At 42.7% G+C, this 18,028-nt stretch overlaps 2 protein-coding genes across 3 annotated transcripts; one reads left to right on the top strand and one right to left on the bottom strand.

Annotated features, from left to right (window-relative positions):
- Nucleotides 1–67: 67 nt before the first annotated feature.
- Nucleotides 68–10,252, top strand: LOC143214564 (uncharacterized). Its single transcript, XM_076435778.1, has 26 exons — nt 68–394; nt 484–543; nt 620–746; nt 839–1,389; nt 1,460–2,240; nt 2,302–2,517; nt 2,605–2,946; nt 3,080–3,423; nt 3,502–3,773; nt 4,297–4,362; nt 4,436–4,589; nt 5,438–5,677; nt 5,782–5,915; nt 5,994–6,083; nt 6,161–6,250; nt 6,328–6,417; nt 6,495–6,584; nt 6,662–6,751; nt 6,829–6,873; nt 6,996–7,091; nt 7,174–7,334; nt 7,413–8,778; nt 8,932–9,284; nt 9,449–9,616; nt 9,694–9,890; nt 10,023–10,252. The coding sequence occupies exons 1-26, from the start codon at nt 300–302 to the stop codon at nt 10,165–10,167; spliced, it is 6,363 nt and encodes a 2,120-aa protein (XP_076291893.1). The 5' UTR covers nt 68–299; the 3' UTR covers nt 10,168–10,252.
- On the bottom strand, nt 8,766–16,564 carry LOC143214002 (cationic amino acid transporter 2). Of its 2 annotated transcripts, XM_076434464.1 has the most exons (13): nt 16,269–16,564; nt 16,088–16,207; nt 15,680–15,858; nt 13,456–13,702; nt 12,827–13,111; nt 12,360–12,464; nt 11,890–12,268; nt 11,647–11,786; nt 11,234–11,336; nt 10,996–11,144; nt 10,755–10,921; nt 10,577–10,685; nt 8,766–10,509 (listed from the first exon to the last, which is right to left on the bottom strand). In XM_076434464.1, exons 1-13 carry the CDS (start codon nt 16,321–16,323, stop codon nt 10,382–10,384), a joined length of 2,166 nt encoding a protein of 721 aa, XP_076290579.1. In that variant the 5' UTR covers nt 16,324–16,564; the 3' UTR covers nt 8,766–10,381. The 2 variants fall into 2 exon arrangements, with proteins under 2 accessions (XP_076290579.1, XP_076290578.1); XM_076434463.1 differs by lacking the exons at nt 15,680–15,858; nt 16,088–16,207; nt 16,269–16,564 and adding an exon at nt 14,121–14,985.
- Between the last annotated feature and the right edge of the window lie 1,464 nt (nt 16,565–18,028).

The raw sequence follows: 18,028 nt of genomic DNA, 5'->3' as shown, positions 1-18,028 counted from the left end.
TGTCACGTTAATATGAAAATCTAATGAACCAGCTTGAATAATATATATTGTTCTGAGGGAAGCATGATTATTTGTAGATTCTCACTAATATTACCTAATATTTCCGTACACCGATTGATGGTACCGTAATTTTATATGCAGCTAATAGATGGCTGTTGCATAGCATTCTCTTATCGTAATCTGAATGAGACTGTACAGTCAAGTACAGTGTACAGTTCCGTATATTTATGAAACCGATGAAAGCAAAGTGTTTGTTGTTTATATCAAGGTATTGAAAACAAGAATACACAAGAATAAGAATGGCAGTCCCATCAGTTTCACTGTCGACCAGAAATAAAAAGCATTTCTTGGGAGTACCGGCACCTTTGGGATATGTTGCTGGTGTTGGAAGAGGGTAACGTATAAGACACAATGTTGTTTAGTTAATCTAACCTCTGATGACAACACGAATTGTTGATTTCTATTGTAATTCATTATTTACAGAGCTACAGGATTTACAACTAGATCTGATATTGGTCCAGCTCGTGATGCGAACGACGTGTCGTAAGTATTCTCTGTATTAAATTCCTAGTGTAGTTAGTAAATGTGACATATCCTACTGTATTCGGTTGTGTTGTAGAGATGATCGACATGCTCCACCAACAAAACGGACAAAAAAGAAAGAAGAAGAGGAAGAAGATGAGGAAGATTTGAATGATTCTAATTACGACGAGTTTTCTGGATACGGAGGCTCGCTTTTTAGCAAAGTAAGATGGCATTTATTTTATTGAAACTCTCAACTATTCTAATCCAAATTTCTTGTCCTATCCAAGAATTAATATGTTGCGTATTTACACAGGATCCATATGACAAAGACGACGAAGAAGCCGATGCTATTTATGAAGCTATTGACAAGCGAATGGATGAAAAGCGCAAAGAGTACAGGGAGAAAAGACTCAGAGAAGAGTTGGAGAGGTACCGTCAAGAACGTCCTAAAATTCAGCAGCAGTTTTCTGATTTGAAGAGGGAACTGGTGAACGTAACCGAGGATGAATGGAAGAACGTTCCGGAAGTAGGCGACGCTAGAAACAGGAAACAACGAAATCCGCGGGCAGAGAAGTTCACTCCATTGCCAGACTCAGTGCTCGCTAGAAACTTAGGCGGTGAAACGTCCACGAGTATTGATCCCACGAGTGGTTTAGCTTCTATGATGCCTGGCGTGGCAACACCTGGAATGTTGACTCCAACAGGAGATTTAGATTTACGAAAAATCGGACAAGCTAGGAACACTTTGATGAACGTCAAACTGAATCAAGTTTCCGATTCCGTGGAAGGGCAAACGGTTGTCGATCCGAAGGGATATCTCACTGATCTGCAAAGTATGATTCCGACGTACGGCGGTGATATCAAGTAAGATTAAATAGTATCCTTAATTTCGATAGTATTTTCCTCGAATTTATAATCGGCTCTATTTTTCCAGCGACATCAAGAAAGCCAGATTGCTGTTGAAGTCCGTAAGAGAGACGAACCCCAATCATCCGCCAGCGTGGATCGCATCGGCCCGTTTGGAGGAAGTCACAGGAAAAGTACAAGCCGCTCGAAATTTGATAATGAAGGGCTGCGAAGTGAATCCAACGTCGGAAGACTTATGGCTCGAAGCGGCCAGACTCCAGCCACCGGATACGGCTAAAGCGGTGATCGCTCAATCCGTACGCCATATACCAACGTCCGTCCGGATATGGATAAAAGCAGCCGACTTGGAGACAGAAACGAAAGCGAAGAGAAGAGTGTATCGCAAAGCGCTCGAACATATTCCTAACTCGGTCAGGCTTTGGAAAGCGGCGGTGGAATTGGAGGAGCCTGAAGACGCTCGTATTTTGCTTAGCCGCGCCGTCGAATGCTGTCCCACCAGCGTCGATTTATGGCTTGCCCTGGCCAGATTGGAAACCTACGACAACGCTAGGAAAGTGCTTAATAAAGCGAGAGAGAACATTCCAACTGACAGACAAATCTGGACCACTGCGGCGAAATTGGAGGAAGCTAACGGGAACAAACACATGGTCGAGAAAATCATAGATCGCGCTATATCTTCCCTGAGCGCGAACGGAGTCGAGATTAACAGGGAGCACTGGTTCAAAGAAGCCATGGAAGCTGAGAAGGCGGGTGCGGTGCACACTTGCCAAGTTATCGTCAAAGCGATCATAGGTTTCGGAGTGGAAGAGGAAGACAGGAAACACACGTGGATGGAAGACGCAGAAACTGTATGTTCGACGATATGCTTCATTTAATAAGAATAATAATTAAATTTATATATTGTTTCAGTGCGCTCAACAAGGTGCGTTGGAATGCGCCAGGGCCGTTTACGCTTACGCATTGTCAACGTTCCCTAGCAAAAAGTCCATTTGGCTACGTGCAGCGTACTTCGAGAAAACGTACGGGACGCGAGAGTCTCTGGAATCTTTGCTGCAGAGAGCGGTTGCCCATTGTCCTAAGAGCGAAGTGCTCTGGCTGATGGGTGCGAAATCCAAGTGGCTGGCTGTACGTGTACATGATCGATCAAGTCTTACATCGATGTTTTATCAACGTATTTACATACATATATCTGACTGTGCTTTTCTTCTTCAGGGCGACGTTCCGGCAGCCAGAGGTATTTTGTCCCTAGCGTTTCAAGCAAATCCGAACTCTGAAGAGATTTGGTTAGCAGCTGTGAAACTGGAGTCCGAGAATTCGGAATACGAGAGAGCCCGACGATTGTTAGCAAAGGCTAGAGCATCTGCACCGACTCCTAGAGTAATGATGAAGAGCGCCAAGCTAGAGTGGGCTTTAAACAACCTCGACGCAGCCTTATTGCTTCTCAGAGAAGCTCTGGAAGCGTTCGACGATTTCCCTAAGCTGTGGCTAATGAAGGGTCAAATTGAAGAGCAGCAAGGAAATTTGGATAAAGCTCTGGAAACTTACAACCAAGCGGTGCGTTCGTGAATAGTAGAGGTGTGCGAGAACTCGCTCCGATCCGGCATTTTCAGGTTCTCGTACACCCCTAATATATAGGCAATGTTGTACAGCATCTAATCGTGTTTATACGTTTTGATTTGTTTTACAGATAAAGAAATGCCCGAGTTCCATTCCGCTGTGGCGTTTATTGGCGCAGTTAGAGCACAGGAAAGGTCAGGTGACCAAGGCTCGGTCAGTTTTGGAAAAAGCTCGCTTGAAGAATCCGAAGAACGCGGAGCTTTGGTTGGAGGCGATCAGAAACGAATTGAAAAGCGGCGGTGTACGGGATATGGCGAACACGCTAATGGCGAAAGCTTTACAAGAATGTCCTACGTCGGGGTTGCTTTGGGCGGAGGCGATTTTTATGGAGCCGCGACCGCAACGGAAGACCAAAAGCGTTGACGCGTTGAAGAAATGCGAACACGACCCTCACGTGCTTCTCGCAGTTTCCAAGTTAATAAATAAATAATTCATTACAACGCGACTGGTTAAAATCGATTTCTCTGGTAACTGGTCGTGTCTTTTTTTCAGATTGTTCTGGTGCGAGCATAAAATTTCAAAATGCAGGGATTGGTTCAACAGAACAGTGAAGATAGATCCTGACTTGGGAGATGCATGGGCATACTTTTACAAATTCGAACTTCTAAATGGCACTGAGGAACAACAAGAGGACGTAAAGAAACGATGCATTACTGCGGAGCCTCATCACGGAGAAAATTGGTGTAAAGTATCGAAGAATATAGCGAACTGGTGTTTGAGTATAGATCAAATTTTAATATTAGTGGCGAAAGACCTGCCAATTCCGATATAATAGTCTGTAAACTAAGAGCTCCAACTCATCTGTATATACTTTTTAAGGATTTACGTACGATAGCGAAATAAATGAGCGCCAAGTGTGTCATGAATGAGTTACTGTGTTTTGTAAATAAAATTTAATAAGACCAGTAGGCGCATTTAGTTTTACTTGATTCAGACTGAGATTTCCAATTGATCAGGATTCTGTATGTGTAAACTTTAGACTAATGAGACTAGATGTCTCGAAGGAAATTAGGATACTGAAGGATAATAGATGAAAGAAAGGTGCAGATAGAGAAAAGATAGAAAATTGTAACAAGAATATACAATATATATATTCAAGATATAACAGTATGCCTAGAGATACAAAAGTGATGGAAAGGAGAGAATGGAATTACTGATGAGGACGACGTATGATCGCGAAGCCCGCGAAGATAATACGGAAATATGAAAGAAAGTCGATCGTGTGTATCGGTATAAACGGCTTGATACGGAAGGCTGTATATCGGCATAAACGGCTTGATATAAAAGGTGACAAAAGACGAATGAACACACAGGGCGCTTGGCGCAGTCCTCTTTATGCTCTGGTCAACTCTGGTGGGCCATCGGTTTCAGCAGGAATAAGGCATGAAGTAGTGGGGATTTTGAAATTGATAGAATATGACGTTAGGGCAACGACCTAACGAACGGTCCAAAGAGAAAAAGGAAATAGGCAACGGATTTGACATTGGGAAGAAAGGATATAATGGCCGACGCGACAATAACAGCGAGTTCGACGAACTTTTGACGGTTTACAAATTATGTAGTTCGATTACCTTTTGCCGGTTGTCGCCAGTTGTCGCCGAACTCGAACAGCTGAGATTGATTTCATTATTCATTTTTTAGAAGCTATCTTCACAACTTGTGCACACATGCGCATTTCAATACGGAGATCCAAGATTATATGCATCGTCGGTGTTATATGTTCATTGGATTTTTTCTGTACATACACATTTTTCCAAATGCTCTTTGTGTTAAAAAGTGTACAAAAGTGTACAGAAAAAAATTTCTTCTATAGAAACGTACACTATTATTATTTATAAAGGTCCAAGAACCAAATTGAAAAAAGGGCTCTGTACGCTACTCCGCAATAATACAGAGCATATTTCAACACAAAGAACATAAAAAATATTGCTTCAACGAGGGAGCAGTGCTTCGATTGTGGACACCTCTTCTCGCGCATGCGCGAGAAAACAGTAACGTGTCCACTATTGGGTTGCAGAGCGGCCAGAGCCCTGAGGCAGCTATATTGGCGAGAATGTACCGAAATAATCTTACCGGACAAAAAGACTCCAGGACGTGTCCTACGAGTTACAAAATATACATAAATACATTTGTTATACATTCATTTTTCAGAATCAAATCATATAAATTTTTTTAAATTCTGCGGGGGTGCTCAAGGAACCCCATTTTATCGAGAAGCTTACGTTATTGAGGCTGAAATCGCCGCGCATGCGCGAGAAAAGGTGTCCACAATCGAAGCACTGCGAGGGAGTAGGTAGTTTCGCCTCTGTAGACGCGTTCTATGCTTTGTATTCGCGCCACCCATACTTTTCAATTTGAAAAGTTCAGTTGAAATCTGTCCTGGATCACGTTCGATCACGTTGCGAGGCGCCTAACAATCGGGACTCAGGAACACGTTTGTGCTTCATTCTCATGCAAATTCGTGCCATTTCAAAACAGTGAAGCTTACAGACGCTCAGATGGCTAAAAGTTTCAATCGGTGGCGTGATTCGCCTATTAGTAATGAAAGATCGATTCTTATTTCGGACAGTGACGATGATATTACTGAACATGCTGAAATAGAACCAGTTCTTTTTATCGAGACCAGCGATAGCAGCGAGAACTGTTCCAGGAGCCTAACTCCGGAGAGGTAAGCTAACTGTTTTCGTCTCTGGACCCATAAAATCTTCGTTTTTCGCATCGTACTGATGGGTGGTATTTCTACGCGTGTTTTGTTTTGAATTCTTTTTCCAGACACGCATTAAGAAACGAGAAGGAAGATGCGTTAAGAAAATCTCATTTAACGGAAAATGCCGTTAAGAAGAGCATCAAAAAGCATATCCTATATTCTGACAGCGAGGATGATAGTTACATACATGAAGGAGATGGCACGTATCGAATTTTCTTATATGTATAGCATAAGAACATAGTATTGAAACTGTATTAAGAATTATACGATTTTATAGAGTCGCACGATCTTACCATGCCAGAAGCACACAACGGCAATTTCAGTAAGCATTTAGACCTAACACAGACCAGTGACAGCGAAGGAGATGGTAAATATCGAATTTTCCTATATCTATAGCATAAAGACATAGTATTGAAACTGTATTACGAATATACGATTTTATAGAGTCGCACGATCTTACCATGCCAGAAACACACAACAGCAATTTCAGTAAGCATTTAGACCTAACACAGACCAGTGACAGCGAAGGAGATGGTACGTATCGAATTTTCTTATATCTATAGCATAAAGACATAGTATTGAAACTGTATTAAGAATATACGATTTTATAGAAACGCATGATCTTACCATGCCAGAAGCACACAACGGCAATTCCAGAAAGCATTTAGACATTACCCAGACCAGTGACAGCGAAGGAGATGGTATGTATCGAATTTTCTTATATCTATAGCATATGGACATAGTATTGAAACTGTATTACGAATATACGATTTTATAGAAACGCATGATCTTACCATGCCAGAAGCACACAACGGCAATTCCAGAAAGCATTTAGACATTACCCAGACCAGTGACAGCGAAGGAGATGGTATGTATCGAATTTTCTTATATCTATAGCATATGGACATAGTATTGAAACTGTATTACTAATATACGATTTTATAGAAATGCATGATCTTACCATGCCAGAAGCACACAACGGCAATTCCAGTAAGCATTCAGACCTAACACAGACCAGTGATAGCGAAGGAGATGGTACGTATCGAATTTTCTTATATGTATAGCATAAAGACATAGTATTGAAACTGTATTACTAATATACGATTTTATAGGAACGCACGATCTTACCATGCCAGAAGTACACAACAGCAATTCCAGTAAGCATTTATCCCTAACCCAGACCAGTGACAGCAAAGAAGATGATACATATCGAATTGTCTTATGTCTATAGCATAAGGATATAGTATTGAAACTGTATTAAGAATATACGATTTTATAGAAACGCACGATCTTACCATGCCAGACGCAGATGACAGCGATTCCAGTATGCATTCATCGGACATGAGAACAGAGGATCAGCCTATGTCTTTAAATAGTCAGTCTAATATAGATATTAAAGAGTTCTAGTTGTGGAGCACTTTATGAAATTAAATATAATTAATTTTGTCTCTTTCTAGGCTCTATCACGGACGAAAAAGACGTAGAATCTCTCAATGTCACGATGTCACTGGCGAAGCAAGAGATCGGAGTTGGCAATATAGATCCAATGGTCGCTCAAAAGAGAGCTCTGCTGGTTTGTAAAATGGAACACTTGCAGAATCAGGTGTACAAATCGAAAGTAAGTATGTTGCTTCTTGGGAAAAACGAAACGAAAAGAATGATTTCATTTACGCTGTTAATAACTTCGGATTTTTAGATGGTACTTGAGGCTGGTAACGTTGACCTGTTACCGGACAGAGGCAAAAAACTGCGCGAGAATGTTGCGGAACAAGAAGACGAAATCGAGAGAATCGCGAAAGAATTGGAAAACACTCCGCTCACGAAGCATGTGAAGTCAGAAATGTCTGACCCCGTTGTCGTCTCCGATGACGACGTACAGTTCGTTCCAGAAGAATTCGATAATACAGAAGTGTCCCATTCGAACAAGTTCTTAGATCCTTACCCCATCGATGTGGATAGCATACCAATGAGACCGAAGTTGTCTCCGCAGAACAAAGAACTTGGTAAAAAGGCCCAAGCGACTTTGGACAGAGAATTAGCGTTAACGGTCGACAGACTGCAAGACTTACACGGATCTCTGATCGCCATGCCGTCTGAGAATGAGAGAGCAGAAGACCCACAAGGTTTGAGGGTAAAGTTAATGCCCCATCAGCAGCGCGCGTTGGCGTGGTTGATGTGGAGGGAAGGGCAGAAGCCTTCGGGAGGCGTCCTTGCCGACGATATGGGCTTGGGGAAGACCCTTACGATGATATCGTTAATAATCGCTGGCATTGCGAACGCAGGACTGAAAGAGTCGAATGAAGACAGCGACGACGAATGGACGGACCACAATGCCCCGTTACGTCACAAGGGGGGCAGTCTGGTGGTGTGTCCAGCATCGTTGTTGTCACAATGGGAAAACGAAATCAACAACAGGTGCAAGCGAGGAATGCTCTCGGTCGAAGTTTACCACGGTGTCAACAGAGAGAGCGTTCCTAAAAGACTAGCGAAGAACGACGTGGTGATCACGACGTACAATATACTGTCCCGCGAATTCAAGACAAGAGCCACTGCATACAAGATCCGGTGGGAGCGAGTGATACTCGACGAGGCACACGTGGTTCGCAACCATAAGAGCCAAGCGGCGGAAGCGGTGTGCGGCCTTGTGGCCAAGAAACGATGGGCTCTCACCGGCACCCCTATCCAGAACAAGGAACTGGATTTGTACTCTATATTGAAGTTCATCAAGTGTTCTCCATTCGACGATATACGAGTCTGGAAGCGATGGGTAGACAATAAAAACGCGGCCGGGCGCCAGAGGTTGGCGACCGTGATGAAATCGTTGATGCTTCGTAGAACAAAGCAAGATCTGCAGGCCAAAGGCGATCTTGATTGTTTGCCCGACAAATGCATAGAGGAGGTGTTGGTGAAGCTCGACCCGCAGGAGCAGTTGGTATACGAGAAGGTTTTGATCTATTCCCGCACACTGTTCGCGCAATTTTTGTCGCAGAGAGCTGATAAAGATCATATGTATGATCTAGCCGCGGGAAAGTACGATAAACCCTCTTTTCTTTCGAATCCTAGTACGTATGCGAATTGAATACAGCTTTCGGTAATTACTTACTTCAGGGGAGCTTTCTATTATGCTAGCTCCGCTAAATGTAAACATTTACATACTCGTATTTCTCCCTGTAGAGCTTTCGAGCGTGTCTAGTTAAACCGTTATCCCTTTCCAGACAAGAACACCCAGTTCACGAAAGCGCAAAACAGATTATTGTCGATGCACGCCGATGTTAAAACACACGAGATCTTGGTTCTATTGCTGCGCCTACGTCAAGTCTGCGTCCACCCGTCTTTGATCCATTCTATGTTGGATCAAGAGGATATGAAAGAGTCTGGACTGATGGATACAGAAAACGTGGACTCTAACTTGTTGTCGAAAATGCACGATATAACGTTGGACGATGGCACGGGTGAAGGAGGAGATGCGAACACCAGCGACACGGAGATAGGCGTAGACCACAGGGTGGCAACCAATTTACTCACGTCCAGCAATCCAGTCTTTCGTACCGAACGTGTCAGCTCCAAGGTGAACAGTTTTCATACGGTTAATTCTTTTGAAGAAATTTTTTTTCAAAAAATTCAAATGTCGAAAATGAGAGCTAGCCTAGTGCTCGATTTAGGTCCGACAAGTTTTGATACTACATACTCAAGCGCATACTCAAATTCATGTTGGAATTTCTTCATTCCTAGATGCAAGCGGTACTAAAGACAGTGAAGCAGATTTTGCTAAAAGGCGATAAGTTAATCATCGTGTCCCAGTGGACGAGCATGTTGGAGATCGTGGCAGCCTATTTGCCTTCGTTGGAAGGCGCTACGTTCCGGTTTTTTACGGGCAAGGTGCCGATTAAAGACAGACAGGTACATATATCCGAAGGACAGATTCCCCGATATACGACGATACTTTGTAACTTAATTCGCGTTCGACGATTCTCTAGGGTATAATGGACGACTTTAACGCGGAACGTAACCCGAAGATATTATTGCTGTCTCTCACCGCTGGAGGTGTCGGATTGAATCTGGTTGGCGGGAATCATTTGTTGTTGATCGATATTCATTGGAATCCGCAATTGGAGGTGCAGGCTCAGGACAGAATTTATCGTTTCGGACAGAAAAAGGATGTTTACATATATAAGTGAGTGATTGACACTATTGTCGATAAGGCTGGGCCCGCACGTTGCAACGTCCGTTATTTCAACGCTTATGTGACCCGGCAGCCAAAGCGTCCGCGAACAGTTCTGGGTTAAGCATGGAAATACTTTTGCAGGTTCATCTGCAGAGACACGATCGAGGAACGCATCAAGCATCTACAAGAGAGGAAAATGGAGATAGCGGCGAACGTTCTCAGCGGCGACAACTCGACCGTCTCGAAGCTCTCCCTCAACGATCTCAAATCCCTGTTCGCTCTCTAACGAGAATTCCTTCTGGTTTAAAACCGTATATTGTGATAAATATTTATATTATAATATAGCAATATAGTTTTCTATTGATACATGAGTGGAGCAGTTTGGTTATTTTAGCGCGATCAGATAGGTACTCAGAGTTGTCGAAAGACTTTTATTAGAAATTTAGAACGCGCAGAAAGACACACACACACATACACACATAGAGAGAGAGAGAGAGGTATCACGTGAGCCTGGGAATGTTCGTGGTGTTCCACGTCTCCTCGTTGACGACGTTGTCGATCGGCTTCTGGAGTTTCTTTTGCCTCATCTTACTGTGCCGGACACCGTAGCAGAAATATATACCAAGTCCTACGAAAAAACAGAACATAGTTCGCGATTCGTTCGTCGGGTCTGCTCTACGATTCAATCCACTCACCTATTACCATCCATATTGCGAAACGCACCCATGTCATCTTGTCCAACATCATCATCAAGTAAATGTTTATGAGAATGCTGAGCGCGGGCAGAAACGGCACCAGCGGAACCTGGAGATTACCATTGAAGTAGTTAGCAACTTAAACTCGTTGGAAATGGTTCGTTGTATGCGCGCGTACCGAAAACGCAAGTTTCTTCCCGGAAGTCGGTTGCTTGTAGATAAAGGTGAGTACTGCTATCAAAGCGATCATTACGATCGCCAAGGGCACGATTACTGCGGCTCTTCCGGACGCTATGTCTTCGGAGTATAACGAAACTAGGACACCGACGCAGACGCACAGGACAACTGCAAAAGAATACTCTATGAAACAGCAACGCCAATCGGAAGAGAAGACAACGAAGAAGAGAAGCGATTCTTACGGTAGCAGACGACGAGGTACGTGACGATCTGCGACGTCAATTTCGTCGAGTGATTCAATCTGTTTACGTTAACCAGTTGCTTGACGATGAACGCTACGGTCCTCGGATCATGGTCTCCCTTCTTTTCGTATGCTTCGCTCTCTTCGTACCTGAAGCAAGAGCGATCAAGATGATTCAAGTAGGTTGTCCTATCTGTTGACTGACATCAGCTTGAGATCAGCACGTTGCCATTCCTTACCGGAGTATTAAAACACAAGTCGCGACGATCGAGTAGGCGAGCAGAGTTCCGATGCTCATCATGTTAACCAGTTGTGTCAATTCGAATATCGCGGCCAATACACCTGCGAATAAACGCGCAAGTTTGCAATCAGGTTTGTGCCACCGATAGTGTACAGGGTGTACCGTAATTATACGTCACGATAGTCACGAATGAGCATCATTCCCAAGGCCAAAATTTTAAAAATATGGCGCCATTGAAAGTTCGTCAAGTTCGCCTGACTAGCATTTGTAAGAAGTAGAACCGAGTAATATTAAAACCTCAATTATAAAAGATCGTAGAATCTCGCTATGGTAGTCGTGACATATAATTGTGGTACACCATGTACAGGGTTTTAGACGCGAACACTGAACAGACTCTTCGCGAAGGCAAACCTGTGAGAAGCCCGGCGGAGAAGGTTCCCATCAGAGGCGTCTGGAACCGCGAGCTGACTTTGCCCATCCATTCGAAAATCAATCCGTCCGAGGCCATGGCGTAGAGGACTCGCGGTAGCGGAAACATTGCACCTAACAAACTGCAACAGTCGAATCAAGAATGTTCATAAAATTATCATCGAAATCTGTGGGTAGGTAGCTGTTCTGCAGATTCACCGAACCGATCGAAAACAGCGAGTTTACCTGGCGCACAGGCCGCAGATAGCACCAATCGTGACGACCCATTGCGCCCAGGTCCAGCCGATCTTCTGGAAGAGGTACGGGAACGGCGCATCCGGGTTCTGCTCGTAATAAGGTAGAACGGTGGTAAGAACCGTGGCGACGCCGAAGTACGCCAGGAAGACGACGGTTAACGAGACCACGATCGCTATCGGAATAGACTTCTGGGGTTCCTTCGCCTCTTCGCCAGTGGTCGCAACACAATCGAAACCGATGAACCCGTAAAAGCACGTCGCGGCTCCTGTTATGATACCGGCGATGCCATAGGGTGCGAATCCACCGGTTCCGTATTCGCAGCTCTCTTCAGTGCACGGAGGTTTCGTTTTCCAATTGTTTACGTCAGCTTCGACCAATGGGACATCACAATTACGGTAAGCTAGATTCTGCTATTATTCGGGTATCGAGAACAAATATTCTACCGCTATTATTATTACCCTTGAACGATCCAGCGATAATCACGAACAGGACCACCAGCAGGTTCACCAGGGTGAAGAAGTTGTTCGCCACGGAGGACTCCTTCGCCCCGAAGGCCAGCGCGGCTGAGAAAACCGATTTCTAGTCAAGAATCGGAGAGAAAGAGGAGGGCGGATCCTACGGAGCAGCGTAACAGTAGTCCGGATCCATTAAATTACTACCGCTGTTATTTGCACGCCGTTCGCCATTGACGGAACTACTTCCTAGGAGTTTTCTTTCAAATTGGATCAAATCGTTCGAGCCTTTTTGAGATCGCTCAGAGGTTATTCTATTTTGATTGAATTCTATTTAAAATCGGACACATTTCATGTGCAATAACTTAACAACTCACGGATAATCAACGGATACGGACCACTGTGGCGGCGGTTGCGTAATGTGAAAAATCAGAAAGATACACGCCCCGGTCGGCGTTTACGAGGTTGTTTACCGGAGAAGATAAGGGTTACTCCAAACGCGAAGAAGTCCGGATAAGAGGAGAGGTGATCGACATCCATGTGCGCCGCTGATTCGAACGCGTTCCTCATCGTGTTGTTGAACAACGCGTCCACGTAGGTGCTTAGACCGCGTACAACGCTCGCCGAGCCGATCACGTACTCCAGGATCAGTGTCCAACCGATCAGGAAAGCCGTGAACTCGCCCACGGTTACGTAGCTGTACACGTACGCGGATCCGGCTCGCGGAACTCGGGCTCCAAACTCCGCGTAGCATAGCCCTAATCCACAAAGAGAAAATCTCCTCTTAATACTTGCACATGTTCGACAATCCATTGGAGGGAAAGCTTCCACTTGTTGCGGCACTTGTGACACAACATGATTCGGGATTATTCAATCTACGGATAACGATATTCACGATGAACAGAAAGAAGTACACTGCTGAAACTGGATGACGACCGGAACAAACGAATATCCAGGTAGATGCTATGAAGTTCGATCGACTGTGGTCTGGATGCAAACAATTGTTTTACACTTGCATATTTTTTAGCCGGGTCGCGAGTTACGAGAACCAATCGGTGATACTGGGGGCCAAGGAACAGAGTCAATAGAAAATCATCTGTACCTGCGAACATGGAAGCAATTGCTGCGATGGCGAAAGAAATCACAACAGCTGGTCCAGCGGTTGTTTTCGAGACCGATCCAGCGAGAACGTAGACACCCACGCCGAGGGTCGATCCGATTCCCAAGGCCGTCAGGTCCAACGTGGTCAGACACCTCGCCAACTTGGTGTCCTCCGGAGGTTTCGCGTCCTTCTTTCGGCTGAAAGCTTCCAGGAGGTCTAAGACTTTCCACGACCTCATGTTGTACAACTGAAAGGGAGAGAAGCACGTGACAGGATATCTCTGTCGGCCTCGAGAAGGAGCTCGAACCTTTTAACTAGGGCTTAAAAACCATTACAATATCGATTTCAGTTCTTGAACCTTCGTTTCGACTAGCTGCTACAAAGCTGCTACTAATAAGCAGATTGCGGATCTTTATGCAAAATAAAATTTGTATGCTTCATTGCCAGAACAAGAAGTCAAATGCGAATTTACTTTATTTTTGAATAATTTCAATTATTTGAAAATGACTTGCCTATATTATTATATTCATCAAATACTTTCGCTGTTCTATGTTTCATCCACTAATTTTTACCATGAATGCATAAAATCCGCAGTCCCCACGTCGGCGCTAGGATGGATTTTTGTATCAACTTTTCCGTAAACAAACAGTTATTCGAGAGCTTACCTTGTACAGGGTACTCATCGACGATTCCATTTCGGCGCAAAAATCGTTTAGGCAACGTGTACGAAGTGACTGGATGTTAACGCGGCGAACTCATGGCTCCCGACTACAGCACGCTAATTAAAATGTCTTTAAATCAAGCTTGGTAGATATCGGTCGTCGAGTGCGATTGAGTCGTTCAATTGGTCGGAATCGTTTCATCGCCCCGCGGCTAGATTAGAGGCGACCGGTCTTAACTGATGCGATCAAATCGCTCCGCTGGTTCGTTGATTCTCTCCGATAAGTTCGTTGATATCATGAACTCGTGCTATCGAACGTTTCACAGGCACCGTGATCGAAAAAATAGATCTTTCGTCTACGCTCGTCAAACATGCCAGCAGCCTGGCTGCGATTATCGCAGAGGCACAGAGAAAGATTTTTCCGAGCAATATTGCTAATTTTATAGTTTAAACACCGTTGCAACATTCCGTCCTGCCAAATGTTTACAGTAAATGTATACGTATAATGGAACACGGAGTCACGTACTCTAATATCAGCCATTTATCGCTAGATTGATTATTGATACAGTGTCGCGTTCCGAATCAAATTTGCCTCAAATGTTTTCTACATACATACCTGTTATTGGTATCTGTTCGCAGGTGGTTCTCTCCGTTTCTTTACCGACTTTGAACTGCTCGCGAGTACTATTTTGCTAAAGACCGTTCTTACTGTTATCTGATATCGATTGTTCTTGGAACAGTAACAGTGATGCGTACATGGTTCACTGCAACTCATATTTCCTAAGGCTGGGAGAGGTGGTAAGCCATTCGAGAAGTTATGTCGATGATAAAAAAAGTAAACGTTTATTTCTATAAAACAATGCGCTCTGTTGTCACGGCTACTACACGTCGCCGTAGCAACAATTATAAAATATATATATAACACTATATACTTGGCGTTAATAGAATATTAAAAATGTTTTTATCGGACGGATATTGTGGACGGCTCGAGTAAAGCACGATTAGGTAGATTCGCTTCCTCCACTTGTTCAAAGCCTTTTGCCTCTTGTTTCTTAATACTTCTACCCTGCAACGACACGCTGGGTTTCCTCAGATCTCGATAACATTTGTTTCTGCACCGATTTTCACTGCTACAACGAATGTGAGACGTTGGAAAGTGTTTCGAAAAATATGTACAGAATTTGAAAGAAATTGTGCTGTAACATTATGGAAAGAGCTTTTCCAGGGTTGCTTATTACGAATAATCCGAGCGACGCTTGTGATACATATGATGGTACTGTGAATGCACACAATGTGTCCAATCGTCGAGTCGCAGGCATACAGGTACAGAGATACGAGTCACTTAACTATCTTTCTTCGGCTTGTTCGTTGACTGATCTTTCACTGTCTACAAGTTCATGAGTTATGTTCTAGACCATAAATTAAACAAGGATATCGTGAATACAACTCCTATCATCCAGGATGGCTGCAAGTTTTCGACGCCAGACTAAAATGGAAAAAATCGAATGTACTTCTTAGTGTGAGTTATTTAATTCAAAAGCGTTATAGTGTGGTGTTACTCACAATAACATAATAATTGCATTTGTCTCCTTGACAGCAATCCGAGCATTTCCAATCCTGATACCAAATGTAGGTGCAATCAGGCATGTTCGCTTTTTTTATCCTCTCGCATTCCTTTTTGGTGGAACACTTTTTGGAAACATAAAATTGTTTCTTGGCGCCCTGGGACCAGTACGGTGTACCTGGAATTAACGGAATGGAATACAAGCTTGTTCTTGATTTAGTGAGAAGATGACTGTGGACTTCATGCATTTTTGGCAAAACGAAGTAGGTGCGATTTGAGACAACATTCAAATTATCAGGGAATAAAAGAAACTATTGCTTTTAAATACATATAGAGATCTACAGTCATGAGACGATGTAAACATAACCTCATCGTCAACGTTCTACGGACAAACATTTAAAACTTACTTCCCCATCTGATCTCGGTTAGACATGTATCCTGACCTTGTTCGCAAGTCTTTGTGCTTTTCAAACATTTTTCTGTATTACCTTCCTGTTTATTACACACGTAACATTCCAGGGCGTGGCCTAAAAATATTAATGAGTCAATCTCAAACAATTGGGAGAAAAATATATTCGTTGAACGTACCGATAGAGAAGCAGCACGCGATCACCAATAGTAAACAATATTTGTTTCCTGTCATTTTGAAGGTAACTTTGAAAACAAAAGGGTGTAAATAGTTGAAATAGTGTGTAGACTGAGCGCGCACGCGATGCGATACAAACAACGCGACACTTGTTTGAATCGAATCTGCTAAACCAAAGAGTAGGGATACATACAACAAGAGGCGACACTTACATTAGAAAGAAAACGACTTTTTGGAGGGAGATAACCCATACAACCAATTTAAAGGTCCATTCGGTAAGGATCGGTAAACTTCGGCAATGCTTGTTGAATGCTTGTATATATTTCATAATATACATATACTGTAATATATGTAAATTATTTAAATTAAATTATATATAAATAGATTTAATTGTCAGCAATAATAGTTGGAAATATTTGTATGATAAAATAATGGTATGCGAGAATGATATAGTATTATGAGTCTGTAAGGTTAAAATTACAAATATGTGTCTTTTATATTTGTAACATGTTTGTAATAAACATTTTTGTAGTATCTCTGTAATGGATTTCTAGAGTTATCATTTTCTTATATTTCTTCTTTTTTAACTTTTGAATTTCGTAAAATTAACATAAATACTTCGAAAACCAATGTTAATAAAAATATTATATTCTAAATTAAAATAAATAGACTCATAATTAATAGATATTGCCGCGAAATAAGCATATTAAATCTAGTTGATTTAAATTTCCCGCGTGTCTATGTCGAACGACCGACATTACTACTGCCCGGATAATGAGGAAACTATGAACAAAGAGTAAATTTGAGCAAGCGGGATATTTAAATCAACTGGATTTAATATTCTTATTTTGAATTGGTTTTCGAAGTATTTACATTAATTTTACAAGATTGAAAAAGAAGAAATATAATAAAATGACAACGGTGGAAAATATATTTTAAGAATATCTATCACAAAGATATTACTGAAATGTTTATTACTTTGCTACTTAAATTTAAGTATATTACGATATACAGCATGGGAGAAAAACACGGACCAATCAGAGCGCGACTAGAGCTGAGCGTAGCGTTGGTATTGGTCCGTGTTTTTCGCTAATAAATCCTTAACAAAGCCGCGAAGTATATTTCTGCAAAGGAAAAAGTAATTTTAAATCATCTCGGAATTCACTCCTTTGAAGGAAGTACAACATTTTTGGGACACGCTGCATATTATAAAATATTTGTAGCACAGTTCAACGAACGTTGTCGAAGTTTATCGATCCTTACCGAAGTAAGTACTCTAAATTGATTCTATTACCTCGTCTCTCTCTAAAAGTAGTTTCTTTGTCAGAGTGTCGCCTCTTATAAAAATAAACCTCGATCCTCTTTGATCGAGGGTGATTACTATCGATAGCACGAACTATCGATATTTCTCTATCAGTATTAGCGTCGCGTTGTTGGCGAGACAGTGATCGCGTCTACAAGAATTCGAATGTGCATACATACCTACCTACACGTGGGCACATTTCTCACGAAATTGAATAAAGATTAATAGAGCAGCTAATTCGATTAATTCGCGGTACCGGTAGATCGTTCGCGGACGCGATTGGCCGAACCAGTGCGTTGATCCGAATCGATCGTTACCTTTCTATCAAACCAAAATTCGGTGTTCGAGTGAAATGTACGAGCGAGAAGATCGTGCATGCACCTGGCCATTAAAAATAACTTGGAGGTATTATTGAACCGCGTACGTTTAAACTTGGATTGCTGATTTTCTAGTAGACCG

This window comes from Lasioglossum baleicum, chromosome 12 (genome assembly GCF_051020765.1).
Source record: "Lasioglossum baleicum chromosome 12, iyLasBale1, whole genome shotgun sequence".
Taxonomy (NCBI): Eukaryota; Metazoa; Arthropoda; class Insecta; order Hymenoptera; family Halictidae; genus Lasioglossum; species Lasioglossum baleicum.
The sequence above is the reverse complement of the archived record's forward strand: the minus strand, read 5'-3'. Positions and strand labels throughout refer to the sequence as shown.

Bases quoted from the DNA above. Each gene is read 5' to 3' on its own strand.
- LOC143214564 (XM_076435778.1), top strand. From the start codon at position 300: ATGGCAGTCCCATCAGTTTCACTGTCGACCAGAAATAAAAAGCATTTC. The intron at 6,752-6,828 runs GTACGTATCGAA...ACGATTTTATAG, and splicing joins CAGTGATAGCGAAGGAGATG to GAACGCACGATCTTACCATG. The intron at 7,335-7,412 runs GTAAGTATGTTG...TCGGATTTTTAG, and splicing joins ATCAGGTGTACAAATCGAAA to ATGGTACTTGAGGCTGGTAA.
- LOC143214002 (XM_076434464.1), bottom strand. From the start codon at position 16,323: ATGACAGGAAACAAATATTGTTTACTATTGGTGATCGCGTGCTGCTTC. The intron at 12,465-12,826 runs GTAAACAACCTC...CGGTTTTCTCAG, and splicing joins AGTAACCCTTATCTTCTCCG to CCGCGCTGGCCTTCGGGGCG. The intron at 11,145-11,233 runs GTAAGGAATGGC...CTCTTGCTTCAG, and splicing joins ACTTGTGTTTTAATACTCCG to GTACGAAGAGAGCGAAGCAT.